This window comes from Larimichthys crocea, unplaced genomic scaffold (assembly GCF_000972845.2).
Source record: "Larimichthys crocea isolate SSNF unplaced genomic scaffold, L_crocea_2.0 scaffold148, whole genome shotgun sequence".
Lineage (NCBI taxonomy): Eukaryota > Metazoa > Chordata > Actinopteri > Sciaenidae > Larimichthys > Larimichthys crocea.
The window spans coordinates 8718-28717 of NW_020852030.1; the positions used below are offsets into that span (position 1 = coordinate 8718).

Sequence of the window (20000 nt, forward strand, 5' to 3'; positions counted from 1 at the left end):
TTGTCTTCTCCGGTATCAAATGAATATATGAATATACACAGCAAACTCTCTCCCACAGGACTGTCCGGTGAGGATCAAGGGAGAACTGAGCTCTCCCTCTCCCCTCTGCCTTATATACCAAACGGACTCCGCCCTTTTGGCTTCCTTCCAGTTCTCGCTACGTATACGTAACATCTGGCATTCGCTGTTTTAACCATTTTAACTATTTACACTGAACTTACTATTTTTTTAACTCAAACATATATCCAAAATCATAAACTATTTTCTAAAAAACATTCAATAATAAACTTATTTTAAATATCCAAACCTCCCATGAAAACCCTCTAGAGTCCCAGGACACGGAGGCGCACGGTCCATCCCGGGTCCATCCCGCGACCCCAGTCCCCATCCCGGTTTCGCCTCCGGGTCTGCTTATAACGGACCTAGTCCATCCCTCATCAAAATATGGCCTCATGCCACTCCCAGTATATGAAAAAACTTTTAAATCACTTGTTTTATAAAAAATAATATTTATTCAAAAGAAAGTGAAGAATACAATAAAAAAAAAATCCAACTAAATTCACTTAAAAAGTTAAAAATCTCCAAAAAAATAAATTTAAAAGGCCAAAAGATTTTTTAATGTGTGTCTGCGGGCAACTTTCGACCCTAACAGAGTCTTCTTCAGGCCCAGACACACAACAAACCCAAAAACAATGAAATCTATGAGCTGTTGCTCCTTCAAGAGTCAAGCCCAGAATTGAACCTAACCCTAACCCTAACCCTGCCTAAACATAACTATCACCACACTTATCTTTCCTAACCCTAACCCTGTCATTCTAACCTATAGTTACCTGTTACCCTAACCTTAACCCTTTATACTTACCTTTTTCAAACCCTTACGGATTCGTAATCTTTATTTTTACTCTTTACTGTATTTTCAATTCTATACTCACCTTTTACACTTATCTCTTGGTTTGAAAAATAAGTTTAAAAATATTTTATACATTTAAAAACACCTTTATTATTTTTGATACATTTAAAAATAATTGTATTCTTAATTTCATATATTTAGGTTAAGTTGTATATAAATTTTGTAAATAGTTCATGTAGAGACATTTGTACATATTTAAAAATATATTTTGTTATGGTTGTAATATCTATATGAATGTAAAAACAGTTTGGTTGTTTATTTAATTTGTTTTCAGTTAATTTAATGCAAAACTGCATTGTACATAGTTAAAATGTGTGTACCGGACAACTTACCGGAAACTTACCGGAGACGCAAGGGGGCGGAGCCCGGTCGTGTATATAAGGGGAGAAGGAGAGCAGGAGCTCACTTCTACTGGGACTCTGGAGGAGAGAGCATTGAGAGAGTCTTGTTATTAATAGAGAGGTGTGCAGGCCTGAAGAAGACCCCACGGGTCGAAACGTCGCCAGAGCACACCTTTTTTATTTCTGTACAGCTTTTAATTTTGATTTTGATTTTATTTTGTTATAAAAATAAAAAAATATTTTGAGTTTAAAGAAGACGCCTGAGTTTGGTTTTTATTATATTCGCAATTGGATTTTTTTCCTTTCCGTGTCCGGAAAAGGTTTTTTGGACAATGGACGGCAGATGGACAACAGTCCATTACGGCAGGCATAGCCGCCGGAACCCGCAACCTTCCCGGGACTGGGGTTACGGGAGGCCTGCTGGGTGGAGGGCCAGTGCACCCTCCCTCCCGTATCGGAGGGGGTATCCCTCACACCCTAACCCTAACCCTAACCCTGACCAGCGCCTGATGAAGGACAAGATGCTCCGAAACGTTGCAACCTGGCAGAGTAAACAAATAGCAGTAAACAAAAGCTAAATACAGCAAACACACGTGAGTGTAATTTTTTGAAAAAACACAAAGGCAAGATGTCTGGTGTTTTTATTTGAATTTAATTTGAGTTGCAGGGTTACGTGGAGAGACCTGAGATATAGGGGGAGGATCTGAGGCGCACCTGGTTGGCTGAGGAGGAGTCACATGTCTGGCCAGTGCATAATAAAAGCCTGGCTTATGCCAGGCTTTTCTCATTCACCCTTACCTAACCCTAAAGGCCAACTCGGAACGGAAGCGGAACGGCACCGCCGCGGTCACCGTAGCAAATAGAATCCAGTCTAGTCAATGAGAGCACTCACACCGGGCGCGGATCAGAAGCGTCCCAGAAGCGGCTCTCCATGCCACGGCGCGAGCTTTCCGCAGGATTTCTATCTTTTCCGCGAGCCGCGGCTAAACCTCGTAAATTTCAACACACCACTGCGCACCAGACAGGAAATCCGACACAGAATCAACATAATAAACTTCCGCCCCCCTTCAAAATAAAACACAATACACAGTTCATGTAGCTTTTTACAACTTCACATCAACGTTACGTCATGACCGGTGGCACCAGGTGATCAAAGATCGATCAAAGGGTCTCAACGAGAGACTAATTGTTGAAGTGGAACAACACACAATCATTTATGACACAACAGATGCTTTTTATAATCTCCTCCACGTCGGAGAAGCAAAGTCAGCTGTTTGTTGTTGGTTTTCTTTATACACTGTTTATCGCGGGGTCTCGGGTATGTCCAGGATTCTCGCGTGATCTCGCTCCGCTTCCGTTCCGCGGCTGATCCGCGTCCGGTGTGAGTTGACGCCGGGCAAAGTACCGTTCCGCTTCCATTCCGCGTTCGGTGTGAGTCCCATGTAACCCTAACCCTTGTGGGGGGAGTTGTAGGAACCAGGGTGAAGCCTAGACAGGCAGAGGATTGGTGGAAATGCAGTTTCATTTCCCAATCCCTTCTTTCCCTGTATCCACACGGCTCTTCTGAACCAGAGCTAAGCCTCCATACCAAACTGGTTGAGTCGGCGGACCACCCGGGGAGAGTCATTGAGATAATTTCACTTTTCCTAACCCCTGACCCTAACCCTAAAGGATCCGTAACCTCTATACTTTCTTATTCTTAACTCTATTCAAAATGTCATATTTACCTTTTATACTTACCTTTTGTTTAAAAATAATTTTATACATTTAAAATCATTTTAAAATATTTTTAAGATTTCAGATATATTAAAAAATAATTTAATTAGTAATTTGATTAAGGTTAAGTTGTTTTAAAATACAATTGAGACATGTCTGTACATTTAAAAAAATCATTTTATTATGATTGTAGTATCTGTAATGTATGTAACAACACAATTTTGTTATTTATTCCATTTTTTAAGGTTAATTTCATGCAAAACTACATTGTACATAGTTAAAAATGTGTACCGGAAACTTACCAGGGACTTACCGGAGACGAAAGGGGGCGGAGCAGAGCAAGAGCTCATTTCTCCGAATGTACATGTAAACAAGTTTGAACTGCCTGTATGTTCTCATGTAAAAACAGGATAATGTGATCTGATAAACACAAAATAATCTACCGATGCTGATATACATTTTAATGTAGATTTCTATATCATAAATATATCCAGAATACATGTACGTAGTAAACATAATTGACACAATAACAGGATATACTTTATTTTCGAAACTTGATATTTCAAGTATGCACATCCATTATAGCATTAGATACAATGCAGTGCTTTCTTGGCAGATGGAAGAATATTCAAAGAATAAACAGCATAGAAGTTATCTGGAAGAATCCCATCATGCAGTGCGGTATTGCAGATAATTTTGGTATGGTGTTGACCAAAACTAAGCAGTTATTTTACAAAAGCAGAGAAAACAGCATCTAAATCGATGTAGCCAAACAAAACAGCTCACCGTTTGATTTATTCTAAAGTTAAATAAAAAACATAACAGAGGTCCATTCAGAGATTTTTAAATCTGTTATTTCTTTATATTGACAGACCAGGAGGTGAACACTGGAACTGATAAAAATAATTTAAACTAAACAATAAGCAGCTCTTTCTCAGATCTGAGGTCGGCGACTTGTTTTCTGTTCGATAATTCAACTCTGATGCTGGACAATAAAACGTAAATACAACAAATGAATATGTGATTTCTCTCACAGCTGCCTGTATAAGCCGAAGACTTGATATTGTCACATTAACTGCCGGTTTTCACTCTTTGTCTCTGCACAGTCAGAAAAATTATTCCTAACCTGTCGGACGTGTGAGGTGTTCACATGTGTTCACATGTATTTTTTATATGAATGTATTTTATAGATTAGATCTCAGCAACCTGCTACTGAACCAGGTTTACTGAGTGATCTGGGTCCAGACATCTTTTGTTTTATATCTAAATGCTGTTTTCTGTGCAGTTGAACAGCAGCTAAGGAATAACAAGACACTGCAGATTAAAAATGATCTGTAATAATTAACAACTGTACACATTATTACTGTAAACCACGTTACCAATTGGTAGTTACATTCAACAGTAATTCATCATCAAGCCAGCACTAACGTGGACTCGTTACATCACTTCTTTCAAACAGAAAAGTTCTTTGAAATTCTAAAAAGAAGTCCCCTGAATTTTTTATTGATTCACTTTGTGTCTCAGTGGATGAAATTTAAATGATTTCATCCTGAGAAACAGAAAATATTTGAAGCCAAACTTTCTTAACTCTTAAACCTCAATTTACTAAAAATAGTTAATGCAGAAGTTTTCATTCTGTCACGTGTTTCTGTTTCTGAAGTTTGAAAATTTGGAAATCTTTCAAAACACATCTGGAAGTCAATTATTCTGTATTTTAAAAGACTTCTGATCAAACAAATCCACTGCTAATCAATAGAACATAAAAAATGTGAATTATTTTCATGGCTACTGTATATTTCTAACCTCACATACAAATGTGTACATATGACATTTTTACAAAACACTGTTAAACTCATCGTTATTAACACTGATCAATCATTATTGTCTTCTGATCAAGAAGATTCTATATTTCTTCACAGCTAAGAAATAAAAAGTAACACCAGAAACAACATCCAACAGTTTAAAGATAAACATTCCTGAACCTGAAAAGAAAATGCAAAAGGTTTCGCCTGAAGGGACGAGAAGACAAAATCCATCTCAATCCTGACCACAGATAAGCCCTTCCCCAATCCTCAACCAAGCCTCCTGACAGAATCAAAAACCACCTCCTGTAATTCCTGCCTAAGTGCTCAATCGAAACCCACAGACATTTTGATTCTGAGCAGGTTAAAATTAAGGTTAAAATTTCCTGTCTTTCTCAGGGTTGTCCGACAGTCAGCTTGGCATCGACATCAGTCTGTCTGTTTTTTACGTCAAGCTTGTGAATGGAAACCTTTTTCTTTGTGAAGCTCTGATTGAAGCTGACATCACATCATCCTCTTCAACCTGTTGACCTCCAATAAAAATATAAGCAATAAAAAAATTGAAAATCCTGTTAAAATAAACTTCTGGGTTAAACAGCAATAGAAAGAAAATTGCTCACAGCTGTATACTGCAGATTTACACTAAATGTTAATACATATAAATATATTAACAATGTGAGTATTTTTACAGTATTAGTCTTTATAATATTTTAACAATAAGTGTACGACACACATGCAGAAACAGTGTCACACAGAGAATGAAATTGATCAGATTGTTTAAACAAACATGGCTTCTGTGGCTGTCAGTGAGTTTCAGTATGTTTTCTAATAAATAACACTGTTCTGTGGAAACAAAAGCAGAATATTACCCCTATAAACAACGTCTTCCTCGGCTGTCTGCATCATATACAGTCTGTTTGCAGCACTTCCTGTCTGCGTTCACTTTTCAGCTGTTGGATACGATAAATAATAAATATTACTCATTGTTTTAAATAGTTCATTACAGGTGGACTTAAACATCAATCTGACAGTCTGACATGTCATCACTGATGTCATTCTGCTGCTGTCACACATGTGATATCTGATTGTATCCAGGCGTATCCATGACAGAATTCCAGGATCCTGGGAACATTTAAAAAAAAAAAAAAAAAAAAAAAAAGCAAAAATGGAAGACTGTTCATGTACTGAGGTCAACCTGTTGCCATTAGAAACAACATGCAGTTCACTGATTGGTCAAATGGCTGCTGTGATTTATTATTGCATCTGTCTCCCTGCGTCTGTCTGTCTCTCTGTCTGTCTGTCACTGTCTGTCTGTCTGTCTGATCTAGATTTACTTCCTGTTTTCTCAGCAGCAAAAAAATATATATTTTCCTTTTGTGAGCAGACTCCGCCTCCCTGATTATGTCAGAAGAACTACCACCGCCTCTCTGATGTCAGAAGAGCAGACTCCGCCTCCTGGCCGGACTGTTTTCTGGACAAACAAAAAAAAAATTATTTACTTAATTTTCCTTTTCAGATTCAACAACAGCTGTCCTCCAATCATGGTACTTTCAGTCATGTCACATGGTCTTCCTCCAATCAACGAGCTTCAGATGGTCAGAATGAAACTGAACATCTTCTCATTAAATGTTTTGGTCTTTTTATTTTTCAAAATTTACTTTTAAACAAGAACACTAACCCTACCCGGATCGGGCGTGGCCGCGTCACCCAGATTGAGTGTGACCACGTTACCTGGATCAGGTGTGACTGTCACTCTTGTTGTTTCTTTTTCAAGTTGAATCTCAGGCAGAGTGAAGATGGATGTAGCTGAAAAACAATCAGAGTGAGTTTGTGACATCACAGTGCCATCACAGTGGATCAGGGGATCAAAGACTGTGTTGAAACTTACTATCAGGAAGTGTCGTTGCTCTGTTACCAAGGTTACTGAAGTAACGATGATACATCGACTCATCCGCAGAGATCCTCTTCTTCCCCTCAAACTGAAGTTTAAAAACATTAGACTTATTGGAGTTTATTCATTTCTTTATATATATGAACAAAAAACACAGACGTTTACTGACCTGCAGGAACTTTGACAACAACTCGACTCCTTCACTGCTGAGCCTGCGCAACACGTGAGCACACACACACGTTTTATTTTGCTTGTAAATTTTTGGTTTTGAAGAGACTCAGAACAAAAGGTCAGTTGATATTGGTGGAAAGGCAATATTCATGTGTACACATGTTTTGGATTATAGTTATGTAACTGTGTGTAGTACAATTGTTGTACCTGGGAGTGTGATTACTCAGTCTCTCTGCTCTGTACTGAGGATAGTTGTATGCCACAAACTCGTCATTACAATTGATTCCAGGCCAGCTTTGATCTGTGGGAGTTCCTGCACACAAAAATGTTCAAAACACACAAAAACCATGAGGTATTCACAAAATACAAGTAAAAAACATGAGGTATGTACAAATTACATAGTATACAAATACATGCAGCTGATAGTTCTCAGAAGTTCTCAGTGATTACACAGAAGCTGATTGGCTCTTACCCAGCAGTTTAAAGATGAAATGAAGCTCCTCCTCCACTGTGGAACCAGGAAATAGGGGTCGGCCTGTTGCCATCTCATAGAAGATACAACCAACACCCCTACAGACAGACAGACAGACAGACAGACATACAGAAAGGGGTCAGTTGATGTGATGTTGATAAATGTCAATTATTCAGTTCATGTTTACTATAGAAGAATATTTGTTGGTTAGGTAACTTTTGTCAGCTGATCACAGTTTCAACATTGTGCTGTATAACTACAGTATAGTGCAATAGCACTACAGTACTGACCACATGTCGATGTGAGTAGAGTAGTCTGTGCTGCCCAGCAGGATATCTGGCGGTCGGTACCACAGTGTCACCACCTCGTTAGAGTACGTCTTCGTTGGAATTGACTTTGCTCGGGCCAACCCTGAAAGCGTACAACACCTAAGTAATACCATTACATTCATTTGGCAGGGGGCATTCTTATGAGGGAGGTAGGTCTACATTAGATTTGAATGGTAAATGTACTATATTTGTATCGTGCCTTTCTAAACTTTTGACCATTCAAGGCGTTTTTGCACAACAGATGACTTTCACACATTCATACACTGACGCCATCTGCTCATCAGAAAGGATGGTTAGGGTTAGGGTTCACATGCCACACCACAGGATAAATTTTGGGTTCAGTATTTTGTCCACTACTATGTGCAGACTGGACCAGGATCTTTCTAATTAGTGGAAAACCTCTACCTCCTAAGCCCTAACTGCCCCTGTCCAATAAACATGTTTGTTATGTAAGTGGACTCACCAAAGTCTGCCAGTTTCAGCTCTCCCCGCTCATTGATGAGCAGATTTTGGGGTTTTAGGTCTCTGTGGAGAACTTTCCTCCGATGACAGTATGACAAACCTCGCAGCAACTGGAAAAGAAAGAGCTGAGGAGAGAAAAACAGCAAAGATGAGAAAAACCAGCAATGATTGTGAAAAAACAGTCAACTAATGAACTAAATGAACTAATTTTATTTAATTATGTTATAGTTATAAGTCATAACAGGTAAGTGACAGTAAAGTCTTTTTTATTTTCCTGTGTTTTCCCTGCCCATCGTGTTCAGGCTTGTCTTCCCTGACTGTGCAGGCTGGACGTGGCTGACCTAATTTATTCTGCCACTTCATTGATCCACACCTGCTCTGCTCTCACACCTGCAACTCATCCACTCATCCAGCTCCTGCAATATATAACTCAGCTGTCGCGTTCCTAATCTTTTGCTGTGTTTTTTGTGGCACCTTGTGGTATGCATTGCCGGTTCAGCATTCTGACTAAGCAAGCGCTTTAACAGTAACCGATAGATTAAATGTTTCCTCACCTTGACATTGTGAACATGAATGATGTTTCCACAGTCGTCCAGATACTGTTTGAGATCTTTGTCCTAAAAGAATACAAACATCATTAAAGGATATAAATAATACTAATACATGCATAAAAACTCAAACATACACATAATACACCAAAACAAACAGGTAATACACTAAATAGTGTGTGTGTGTGTGTGTGTGTGTGTGTGTGTGTGTGTGTGTGTGTGTCTCACCAGATACTCAAACACCAGTGTGAGGGACTTCTGCGTGTGTATGATGTCATGAAGCGTGACAATGTTGGCATGTTTCAGATCCTTTAACAGCGACACTGAGAAAGAAAACACGTGAATATACGCACAAAACACTACCATACTGGAGTATAATACAGAAGTATTAGTACAGTAGTACAGTATTAGTCCTATAGTAATAGTACTGTAGTACCTTCTCTGATCGCAGTACATGGAGCTCCTTCTTCGTGTTCCAGTCTAATTTCCTTCAGAGCAACGAGATTATCGGTGAGTTTACTGCGACCTTTGTACACCGTGGCATAGGTCCCCTACAGACAGACAGGTGAGAGAGGGAGACAGGTGAGAGAATGAATTGATGCTGGTGGTACTGGAAGACTTAAACTGGTGGACTAAGGATAGTTCATCAATCATATTTGCCGTTGGGAGTAAACCAGTGAGACCAGCAGACTGAATGACCTGGTCAGACAAACAGTCCAACACACAGTGAGACTGAGAAATCCACCAGAGAGGGTCGAACAGATTCTGAATTAAACTTTATGAAACACATTCTCACCTCTCCCAGTTTGTCCAGTTTAATGTATGTCTCCAGTTTCCCAAAACCAATCTCTGACTGCAGAGAGAAAAACAGACAAAGAGAGACAGGTAGACAGAGAGAGACACAAAGACAGACAGACAGGCAGGGTTTTTATAATATAGCCCAAATTATTAACATTTTCCAGTAGTAAAATGCAACAAAAACCTGTAGAGTAGAAACAGGTCAAGTAAAAAACATGAAGAGTAGAAACAAGTGTTGTGGAGAAATTGCTGACCTCAAAGGTCAATGGTGAGGTTAGAAGTTCATAAAGTGTTCAGGAGCCTCTGATGTCTTATGCTGTAATATTTACTGAAGCTTGGCCAAGGAGAATTAGAGACACTCTGAAAGTTAATTAAGTGTCTGAGTCTGTGTCACATTCTGCTGAACTCATGCTGGTGGTCAGACTTTAAACCTCTACAGATAACACCACAAATACTAAACGCCCAGAACTACACACACTTTTCCCCCCCACCCTGTGTATCTGTAAATAAAAACCTTCAAATCATAAACAACCAAATAAACAAACAAACAAATGTTTACATATATGCCTCTGAGTATCTAATGTACACATATTATACCATATTTCCATCATAGTATTGTCCATTTGGTTAGTGTACACTCATTCGGAACCATTTGCAAATATACCTCAAAAGAGATGGTAGTAAAAAAAAACATATGAAATAATATAAAATAGAATAAACATACATGTTCAGCCTTTGGCTTGTTACTGTTCTCAAGCAACGCCAAACAATTAATACTGCCGAGCGCCTCAAGGCCCACACGTGACCCTGTGTAACCTAAGGATAGAAAATTCCAAACATTGAGTAGAAACAAGTCAAGTAGAAACAGGTTGATGTACCAGAGACACTCTGCGCAGCCGCCTGCTGATTGGCTGCTCAAACAGAGCTGGACCAATAAGATTAAACTTCTCCAGATAACCGTCTGGAAGACGGATGTCAGCCGGTAATGACAGACGTTTGTTGATGTCCTGAAAGACAACAGAGAGAGAGTGAGACAGGAAACAGACAGACAGACAGGAAAACAGGAAACAGACAGACATGATTTGGCACTACATAAATAAAATTGAATTATTAGTTGTGTATAAGTTGTATATTAGTTGTGTATTGATTGTATATCCATTTTATATAAGTTGTATATTAGTTGAATATTAGTTGTGAATAAGGTGTGTTTTACTTATTTACCTCTGTAGAGATCTTCTTGTTCCTCAGTCGGACTCGAACTGGACTCTGAACTCCGTCTGAAGAAGAAGCCGGATCACTTTCTCCATCAGAACTCATCTTAACGTCCTCGTGGACAATCTCTGAAAATACACACACAGTAATACACTGAAGTACACACAGTAATGCACACTGAAGTACACACGGTAATACACAAAGTAATACACACTGAAAAACAGTAATACACACTAAAGTACACACACATTAATACACACTAAATTACACACAGTATTGTATTTGCAGTATTAGTACCCAGTCTTGTGGTTTGTTTCAGGTAGTGCAGTACTTATACATGTATTTGCCGTATTAGTACCCAGTCTTGTGGTTTGTTTCAGGTAGTGCAGTACTTATACATGTATTTGCAGTATTAGTACCCAGTCTTGTGGTGTGGTTCAGGTAGGAGCTCAGGCTGCGTCCGAGGCCTCGAGGTTTCCTCAGCGAGCTGCTGTACGACTGAAGGAGGGACTGAACTGAAGAGGAGGAACCCCGAACCTTCAGACCTCCAGAAGAACCACGAAGAGACACCACTTCTGATGAGGACAGGGAGCAGATGTGACAAGAGTTCTGGGGCCTCATGTACGAATACTTGCGTGGATTTCCTACTGAAACTTGGCGTATGCCAAAACCTGGAAACTGTCGTACGCACAAAAAAATTCAGATGTATCAAAGTGTGCGTTCGCATGGATCCAAGCACGTTTCTTTTGTACATCCCAATCAACATGGAATTGAACGCACATGCAACTCCTCCCTGTCCACGCCCACATTTACATATGCAAATCTATTTAAATAGGCCCTGGACCTGAGATTCATCTCTTCTCCGATCAGATAACGCGATAAACAAAGGAAAGAAAATGAATTTCACAGAGTCTAAGCTAAATATTCTAGTAAATGAAGAGGAGATGCTGTTTGGTACCCTGTCAACGGGGATGAATATGACCAAAAAAAGACGTGAGTGGGAGTGTGTGTGTGAGGCTGGAAATGCTGTGGGATCCGAGCAGCGCACACACAGGTGTGGACAGGTGTGGACAGGTGTGGCGCTGCGGCTGACATTTTACGCCCGCTTTTACTGACAAGAATACTGAACACAGGGAGACAATCAGGGCTTGTTAGAAAGCTCTGCAGCGCTAATTTCACCAGCAGAAAATAAAGAAAACCAAAAACATGATATTTGAATGCGACATACCCGAATGTGCATTGGCACACTGGCACGGTGCGCGATGGGTGGCTTCTGGGTAAGTAAAAAGTTTATTCCTTTAATTGTCCCGTATGTAAACCAGCGTTACGGGACAATTAAACGAATAGAAGCCACCCATCACGCACCATGCCAGCCTCCAGTCTGTTCCCAACCATGCTGTTGGTCATAATGAATGAGTCGTGCGTTGAACCAGGCTACCTTGCCACGATGTTAGTCAGCTGCATTCACGCATCACATATGATTTGAACATTGATGGAATGAAAATGTTTCGTACTAACATAAACAAATTCGTCCTGTGATTTTATAGCAATGTGTGTGCAGTCAATAGCTCCGATTACATCAGGGAAACCGCCTCTCACTGCAAATTGCAGCAGTGTACGGGAATCTGATGTACCAGGAAGACATTCGGATGATTCCGTCCCACACAGCCGGCATGGCTCGGCTCAGGGTTGACTGGCACACTCCTGACCGATCGGCCAGCTCCCGCTGGAATGCCCCTGTTGCCAGGAACCCCAGGCCGCCGGCCCCCGTTGCGCTCTCAGGCCGGCCGCAGCTCTGCGCACATCTCCAGTAACACCGGCCTTGGTAACCGAAATCGTCTTATGAGCCAATTATCATTGTTTGCAAGTAAATCCTTGCGTTGCTTAAATCGCTCACGGCGGATTGCACCATTTGCAAGGTCCTCTAACAACTTTTGTTAATACCATTTTCTTCATCACATTGCGCATGCTTTTATATCCACCTATATAACTGCAAACACGTGGGTGTGTTAATTGTTTATAAGTGTGTCTCTGATGTGCACATTGCTCTGATGACTACTTGTTTTCACATTATTAACAGTTTCCCAGCGTCCCCTCTAAGTGTCGCCAAAGGAACAATAGCTGTAGAAACGTGGCGTACGACAGCTATGAAATGGCGTGGGGCACGAACATTTCTACGATTGTTTTCCACGTTGATACATTTGAACGTGAGCGTGGAAAAGGACGTATGCCACTTTTTGTGCGGGGGGGGGGGGGGGTGTCACAGTGTAAGTGGGAGGAGTCACAGTGTGATGGAGAAGATTGATTGATTGATTTAGTAGAACAACACACACAAAAATATGAGTTTAACATTTAGAGAATAAATTTCAAAATGTTTAAATTTTAGACTTCAGAGCTTAAAGTTTAGAGTTTAAATTTTAAAGTTTAAAGTTTAAATGTAAGATAGAGTTTCAAATTAGAGTTCAGAATTTGGAATTTAGAGTTAAAATTTAAGAGTTAAATTTTAGAGTTCAGAGTTTAAAGTTTAAAATTTAAAGATTAGAGTTTAAATTTAGAGTTTAAATTAAAGATTAGAGTTTCAAATTAGAGTTCAGTTTGCATTTAAAATGTAAAGATTAAGAGTTTAAAGTTTAGAGTTTAAATATTAGAGTTAGAATTTCAAATTTTAGAGTTTCAAATTTAGAGTTTAGATTTTAAATATAAAGTTTAGAGTTTCATTTAGAAGGTTCAGAGTTTAAGAGTTTAAAAAGACATTACAGTTTTAAGAATAACATGATTTAATAACATAATTATATACATTAATTAATATTTAATATATCAAACCCCTTTAGAGACTGCAACTTCAGGTGTTTGTGGTTCCTATAGTTTCCAAAAGTAGATTGGGAGCCAGAGTTTTCAGCTATCAAGCTCCTTTCTGTGGAACAACTACCATTCTGGGGTCAGTAGGCTCTCGCAGGGTTGTGCCTAGTCAGGCAAGTATTGTTGAAGATGTACATCACATCTCCCTTTATTGAAATTCTACTCAAACCTTCCCCTCTCCTCTACACCACAGAGGGTGTCACTCCCTGTACAGATTGTAAGCCCTCAGAGGAAAATTTATTTTGTAATCTGGGCTATACAAACAATTTGATTTGATACAACCCATTCCTCTTCACTGATGCGGCAGCACCAGATTGTTCCATTTGGGCAAGTGAGATCTGATCTGGGACTAGGACCAGGTTCAGATCCTCTGACCTAACATGTTTATAGTTATACAATAAACCTGATTCTGAAATAATGATTATATTCGCAGACCTGCTATAACATATATATATAATACATATAATATATATATATATATATATATATATATATATATAGATATATGTTATATGTGTATGTGTGGTGTGTGTGTGTGGTTACCTGAGTCACTGTGTGATGTCACTTCCTGGTTCGTGTGTCACTCAGCACCTGTCCCCCCCCCAACCCCTCCCCTTCCCAAGATGAGTGATAGCTGCCGTTTGATCTCCTCATCCTCTCCATGAGGGGGGGCCGGGGAGCAGGGGTGGGTGTGACACTGAGGAGGGCTGGGCAGCCAGCCTGGAGAGCACACCTGGACAGGTAAAAAGGAATTGAAGGCTAGAGTACCAGAATACTGCATAAACAAGTACCGCGGGTCCAGAACTCATTCCTGAACAGAAGACTACAATAAAGTGGTTGCAGATCCTGTTCAGAGACCGTTTGACTGCATCAACCTCCATGGCTGGGAAGATGAAGCCAAAGCTTAAGCGCTAAACTGTAATTCCTCAAATGTCACTTGAGTCAGTCTCCATAAGTCCCCATGTTCAAATGTCCAACTTCACAGCAGAAATAAACATGTTTACAGCTTTGTCCCCCTGTTTAACTGTACTGAAGGTGAATTTATCAGACCAGACGAACAAATAAATATAGTGTTTGATGTTCAGCTAACATGCTAACACCTGACTGACTGACAGGTTATCTACCTGACAGCTAACATGCTAACACCTGACTGACAGACAGGTTATCTACCTGACAGCTAACATGCTAACACCTGACTGACAGACAGGTTATCTACCTGACAGCTAACATGCTAACACGCTGACTGGACGACAAGCAGGTTACTACCTGACAGCTAAACATGCTAACACCATGACTGACTGACGACAGGTTATCTACCTGAAGCTAACATGCTAACACCTGACTGACTGACAGGTTATCTACCTGACAGCTAACATGCTAACACCTGACTGACAGACAGGTTATCTACCTGACAGCTAACATGCTAACACCTGACTGACAGACAGGTTATCTACCTGACAGCTAACATGCTAACACCTGACTGACAGACAGACAGGTTATCTACCTGACAGCTAACATGCTAACACCTGTGGTGCTGTTTTTGTGTGTCTGTGAGAGTCTGTGAGTGTGTGTGTGTCTGTGAGTGTGTGTGTGTCTGTGAGAGTGTGTGTGTGTGTGGTCGGGCTCGGTCTATTTGCTGCGTAAATGTCATCACTGTTATAAATAGCAGCGGAGGCGGAGCGGCGTTCTGTCTGAATCTGCAGCTCCGTTAACGGCTCCGTCAGGACGGAATGAGTCGGTGTCCCGGACACATGAGGCCTGGCAGTGTGTCGTACTCACCGGGAAGGTTTGTCCCGGTCCGTCCCGGATTGTCTTGAGCTCGGTTCAGGCTGACACAGTCTCGGATCTTGTTGGCTCCCAGTAATCTGCAGCCATGTTGCTGCTCCGCTCCTCCGGTGCGTCCTGACCGAGACACACCGTACCGAGCGTGACGTCACGGCACGGCGCCCGCCCCCTCCAGCAACAACGTAAACAATCAAACATGTTGAGCGGACGTCATTACAAGTATCATTATCAGCTGACATTAACTATATTAATCACATGACGTCATTAAAATACGTTCACCGACTACGTTTCTCTCACATCACGTCATCTCAGTCACGTGCACAATCAAAGAGATGCATGATGGGAGTTTACCCAGGATGCCTCATAAACAAACCATGAATCCAAAACTAAAGACTCCATCCGAGACAGTCAGGTACAGGTGTGTTGGTGATGGTAGAGGTCAGTCAGGTACAGGTGTGTTGGTGATGGTAGAGGTCAGTCAGGTACAGGTGTGTTGGTGATGGTAGAGGTCAGTCAGGTACATGTGTGTTAGTGATGGCACAGGTCAGTCAGATACAGGTGTGTTGTGATGGTACAGGTCAGTCAGGTACAGGTGTGTTGGTGATAGCACAGGCCAGTCAGGTACAGGTGTGTTGGTGATGGCACAAGCCAGTCAGGTACAGGTGTGTTGGTGATGGCACAGGTCAGTCAGGTACAGGTGTGTTGGTGATGGCACAAGCCAGTCAGGTACAGGTGTGTTGGTTATGATGCAGGTCAGTCAGGTACAGGTGTGTTGGTGATAGCACAGGCCAGTCAGGTACATGTGTGTTAGTGATGGCACAGGTCAGTCAGGTACAGGTGTGTTGGTGATGGTACAGGTCAGTCAGGTACAGGTGTGTTGGTGATGGCACAGGCCAGTCAGGTACAGGTGAGTTGGTTATGATGCAGGTCAGTCAGGTACAGGTGTGTTGGTGATTATACAGGTCAGTCAGGTACAGGTGCGTTGGTGATGGCACAGGCCAGTCAGGTACAGGTGTGTTGGTTATGATGCAGGTCAGTCAGGTACAGGTGTGTTGGTGATTATACAGGTCAGTCAGGTACAGGTGTGTTGGTTATGACGGAGGTCAGTCAGGTACATGTGTGTTGGTGATGATGCAGGTGGATACAACAGGTGTAAACGAGGAACACCTGAAGGTACATTTATTTACAACATGTTACACAGACAGGTGACATCATCACAGGATAACGACTTGTTCAGGTGAACAATGATGACATCACATACTGTAAGAGTGACGATCATGACACTGACAGATAAGTCAGTTTCATGAAGTCAAAGGTTACCAAGGTAACCTGTTCAGTTATCAAAATAATATATTATCAAAATAACAACAGACTTAACCGCTCATTAAGGTGAAAACAAAATACTTAACAAGCTTGTTAATAGCAACAAAGACAAACTGAAAATTTTGTCCAACAGCCAATCAGCTGTCTGATTTGTTGGAGTTGAAAATCTTGGCCAGCAGGGAGACATTTGATTGGCTCTTCTGCTGGATGAGGCGGGCCTTGTCTAGGTGCTTCTGGGTAACAGAGTTTTTCTTCTTCTTCCTCATCTGGATCTCGTCCTCTGTCTGACGCTGAGTGAAGTCCCACTTCCTCTCATCCACCTGACGGTGATAAATAAAGGTGAACATTAAAGTGAAGCTACAGGTAGATTCAGGTGAGCAACTGAGTCATTGGTTGTTTACCTGTTGCCCATCTCGCTGTCTCTTCCTCCTCAGTTTGTCCAGGTTAGCGCTCTTGTCAACGTTGTTCAGGTAGAAGTTTGTTTCTTTCTTTGCCTGAGATACTTCAGTCCTGAGTCTCTGCTGCAGGACCGTCTGCTCGTAGGCCAGCCGCTCGCTCAGGTGAGTCCACTGGAACCTGTGCAGATACTACAGAAACAGACAGGTAAAGAGACAGACGGGTGAGTCTCAGCAGCGCCGGTCCTGGCTACATTTCTGCCCTGGGCTGAGGTTGCCAAGCAACCAGGACCAACTGTAATCAGGAGAGCAGTTACTGCACCTGTTAGAATGTCAGTTAGAAATCCTGACAGAGACAGAGAAAATGCTGAGACCTTCCCTCGAACAGGAACGATTTCTGGCCAAACCGTATTTCCAATCATTGAACCGACATAACTGGGAGCATCGTGTGCCCTTCCTGAACGTCTACATAGGCATTTTGTGTCGATAAATGAAGAAATGTGCTCTTGGGAGCAATGGAAAGAAGCGGTACTTCTGCTTTCCTCCAGAAAATTTCCCACCTTTTTAACATGGGTGTCTATGAGGGTGTTGATGGGTGCTGCTGCCGAATCTTCGCGTCTCAAGCCAAAACTATAAAGCTGACAGCTTTAGCAGGCGAATGTGAGTGAGACGACAATGTATAAATCATGTCTGTAGCTGTGCATTTGAGGCCACAATCGCAGTTTACAAATTTATTTTTCTACGACTTTTTCTCTCCCTCTCCACTCTAGCGATGACATCACTCACTCTAGCTCTGGAAAGTTCTCGCAATACACACCCATTCATTTTTTGGCGTGGTTTTTAGCGATTTTTGGCAAAACCGTTTGCTGAAACTCTTAGTGTTAGTCATAGCACACGTCCCAGCCGAGCCGCACGTTCTGATACCCGTTTTGTGTATGTGCGACTCTGGGAGGAGTAGCGAACCAAAAAAAGGACGAAAGAATAATAATAATAATAAGCGCGGTGCATAACATATAGTGTGTGCCTTGCACGCACACTCAATTATGTTGGATTTTGCCATTATTATGCCACACTGACAGCAGCAACAGGAGGTGCACGGCATGGTGGGTGGGACAAAGGAGGCTAGACGGTAGTTTCAGATTTCAGCAGCAGGACAGAGGGTGTGTGTTAGTGAGCACCTCATCCACCTGACAGGTGTGGTCAGGTGTATGCGCAGAACTATGACACACATGTCTTTACTCTGTCTTTGATTGGCTAGAAGCTATCGTAACAGAACCTTGTCTTACAGAAATATTCTCCTACAGCACAGACGCTTGATTGGTTGGCACTGGCATCACTTCTTAATTCTGATGCCCCCTGACCGTGCCATGGTCTACCTAATTCCTGTGTACAGGTAAACCTGTAACTGAGGTGTGTTCAGGACGGATGAGGTCACAGAGGCTGTGAGGTCATAGATCAGCTTCATGCACCAGGTGAGTTAAACTCAGATAAACTCAGACTGGACCAGAACCGGTCTGACAAACCAGATGGAGTCATGACTGTGATGTCAGCTGTAATTAGGCAGACTGTACCTTGATGGACCACAGGTCCGAGGAGAAGCGCTGGCGTTTCCTAGTTCCCATCGGCGTGTTGTGGAGAGATGATGCCACTCGCTTGGCCACTCGTTTATCTCTGAACTCCACCCATCCTTCAGTGAAGTCACACCTCCTCAGCCCCGCCTTCCTCTTCCTCTTTCTCACCTGACCAGCTGACAACACAAGGATAGGTAAATCACAGAGTTGGCTCCCATGGTGCATTTCACCAAACCTGTTCCAACATTCACAACCCTGTATGGACTCACCATAGCAACAGCAGCTGAGAATAATGGGTATTGTAGTATACAAAGCATAAATAATGTAAAGCCTGGTTGTCGTCTGTCATCTCTGAGGTCTCTGTTGTCTTTCTCGTCTCTGAGGTTTCTGTCATCTCTGAGGTCTCTGTGGTCTCTGAGGTCTTTCTCGTCTGTCTTTCTCATCTGTCGTCTCTGAGGTCTCTGTCATCTTTCTCTTCTGTCGTCTTTCTCGTCTCTGTCGTCTCTGTCATTTCTGTCATTTCTGTCATCTCTGTCATTTCTGTCATCTCTGTCATCTCCGTCGTCTCTGAGGTCTCCGTCGTCTCCTGTCGTCTCACCTTCAGGTTGGAGGAAGACGCGTCCAATCTCTCCGTACACTGACAGCAGGTTCCTCAGGTGTTTGGGCCGCATCCTCGGAGGAATGTGACCCAGGTACACGATACCTGGAATACACTTCCTGTCAGGACAGGAAGTCACTCCAACACCTTTCTGTTTGGTCTTCTTCTTCATTTCAGCAGCAGTTTCACCATCATCATCGTCGTCTTTCTGCTCTTCATCAACACATGAGTCTTCATCATCTTCATCATCACCTCCTCTCCCTGCTGCAGCTCCATCCTCTTCTTCATCCTCCTCTTCGTCCTCCTGTCTTTGTGTTGTAATTGTACTTTCCTCCATCTCTACAGACTGAAAGCTGCAAGAAACAGAAACAAAATAAGTCAAAACAATAACAAGACACTACAAAGACGACAACAACAAGACAACAACAAAACACCACAGAGACAACACAAATCTGAATCCAACCTGCGGCCCTTTGCTGCATCTCTCTCTCTCTCTCTCTCTCAAATAAAAAGCTTGAAAAAGCCAAAAAATATCTTTAAAAAAAAAAAGACGACAACACACCACAAAGACAACACCACAAAGACGACAACAAGAGAACAACAGGACGACAACAACACACCACAAAGACGACAAAAAGATGACAGGACACCACAGAGACAACATTCAATTTAGTTTCTATAGCGTCATATCATAACTTCAGTTATCTCATGACACTTTAAATACAGGGCAGGTCTAGACTGTACTGTATTATTTACAGTTCAGCCATGAGCAAGAAAAACTTCTTTAACAGGCAGAAACCTCGAACAGACCCAAGCT

At 41.7% G+C, this 20000-nt stretch overlaps 3 protein-coding genes across 9 annotated transcripts in view; all 3 read right to left on the reverse strand.

Annotated features, from left to right (window-relative positions):
* LOC113744738 (cell surface glycoprotein 1-like) overlaps positions 1–3317 on the reverse strand; it is a 9227-nt gene extending 5910 nt beyond the window's left edge. Inside the window, 2 exon segments of the mRNA XM_027275612.1 lie at positions 1254–1329; positions 3270–3317. Coding sequence (XP_027131413.1) covers positions 1254–1329; positions 3270–3317 — 124 coding nt within the window.
* A 168-nt stretch (positions 3318–3485) lies between these two features.
* Positions 3486–14115, reverse strand: cdk16 (cyclin dependent kinase 16). Of its 5 annotated transcripts, none has more exons than XR_003461785.1 (17): positions 14055–14115; positions 11072–11227; positions 10662–10780; positions 10319–10447; positions 9439–9495; positions 9079–9193; positions 8871–8965; positions 8649–8711; positions 8096–8219; positions 7594–7714; positions 7304–7401; positions 7039–7144; positions 6830–6872; positions 6658–6748; positions 6453–6575; positions 5639–6240; positions 3486–5292 (listed from the first exon to the last, which is right to left on the reverse strand). XR_003461785.1 is itself a non-coding variant. In XM_027275566.1 (16 exons), exons 3-16 carry the CDS (start codon positions 10755–10757, stop codon positions 5709–5711), a joined length of 1224 nt encoding a protein of 407 aa, XP_027131367.1. In that variant the 5' UTR covers positions 10758–10780; positions 11072–11227; positions 14055–14115; the 3' UTR covers positions 3486–5708. The 5 variants fall into 5 exon arrangements, 3 of the variants coding, with proteins under 3 accessions (XP_027131367.1, XP_027131366.1, XP_027131365.1); XR_003461784.1 differs by having other exon boundaries at positions 3486–5300; XM_027275566.1 differs by having other exon boundaries at positions 3486–5719; positions 6501–6575.
* Positions 14116–16449: 2334 nt separating this feature from the next.
* Positions 16450–20000, reverse strand: part of abt1 (activator of basal transcription 1) — a 4797-nt gene continuing 1246 nt past the window's right edge. For 2 of the 3 annotated variants that reach the window (XM_027275568.1, XM_019254644.2), the window contains 4 exons: positions 19184–19536; positions 18586–18761; positions 17021–17206; positions 16452–16939 (listed from right to left, as the gene is read on the reverse strand). In XM_027275568.1, coding sequence (XP_027131369.1) covers positions 16757–16939; positions 17021–17206; positions 18586–18761; positions 19184–19520 — 882 coding nt within the window. In that variant the 5' untranslated portion in view covers positions 19521–19536 and the 3' untranslated portion in view covers positions 16452–16756. Of the gene's footprint in view, positions 16940–17020; positions 17207–18585; positions 18762–19183; positions 19537–20000 lie in introns of all 3 variants that reach the window. The other variant, XM_027275567.1, reaches the window with a different exon arrangement.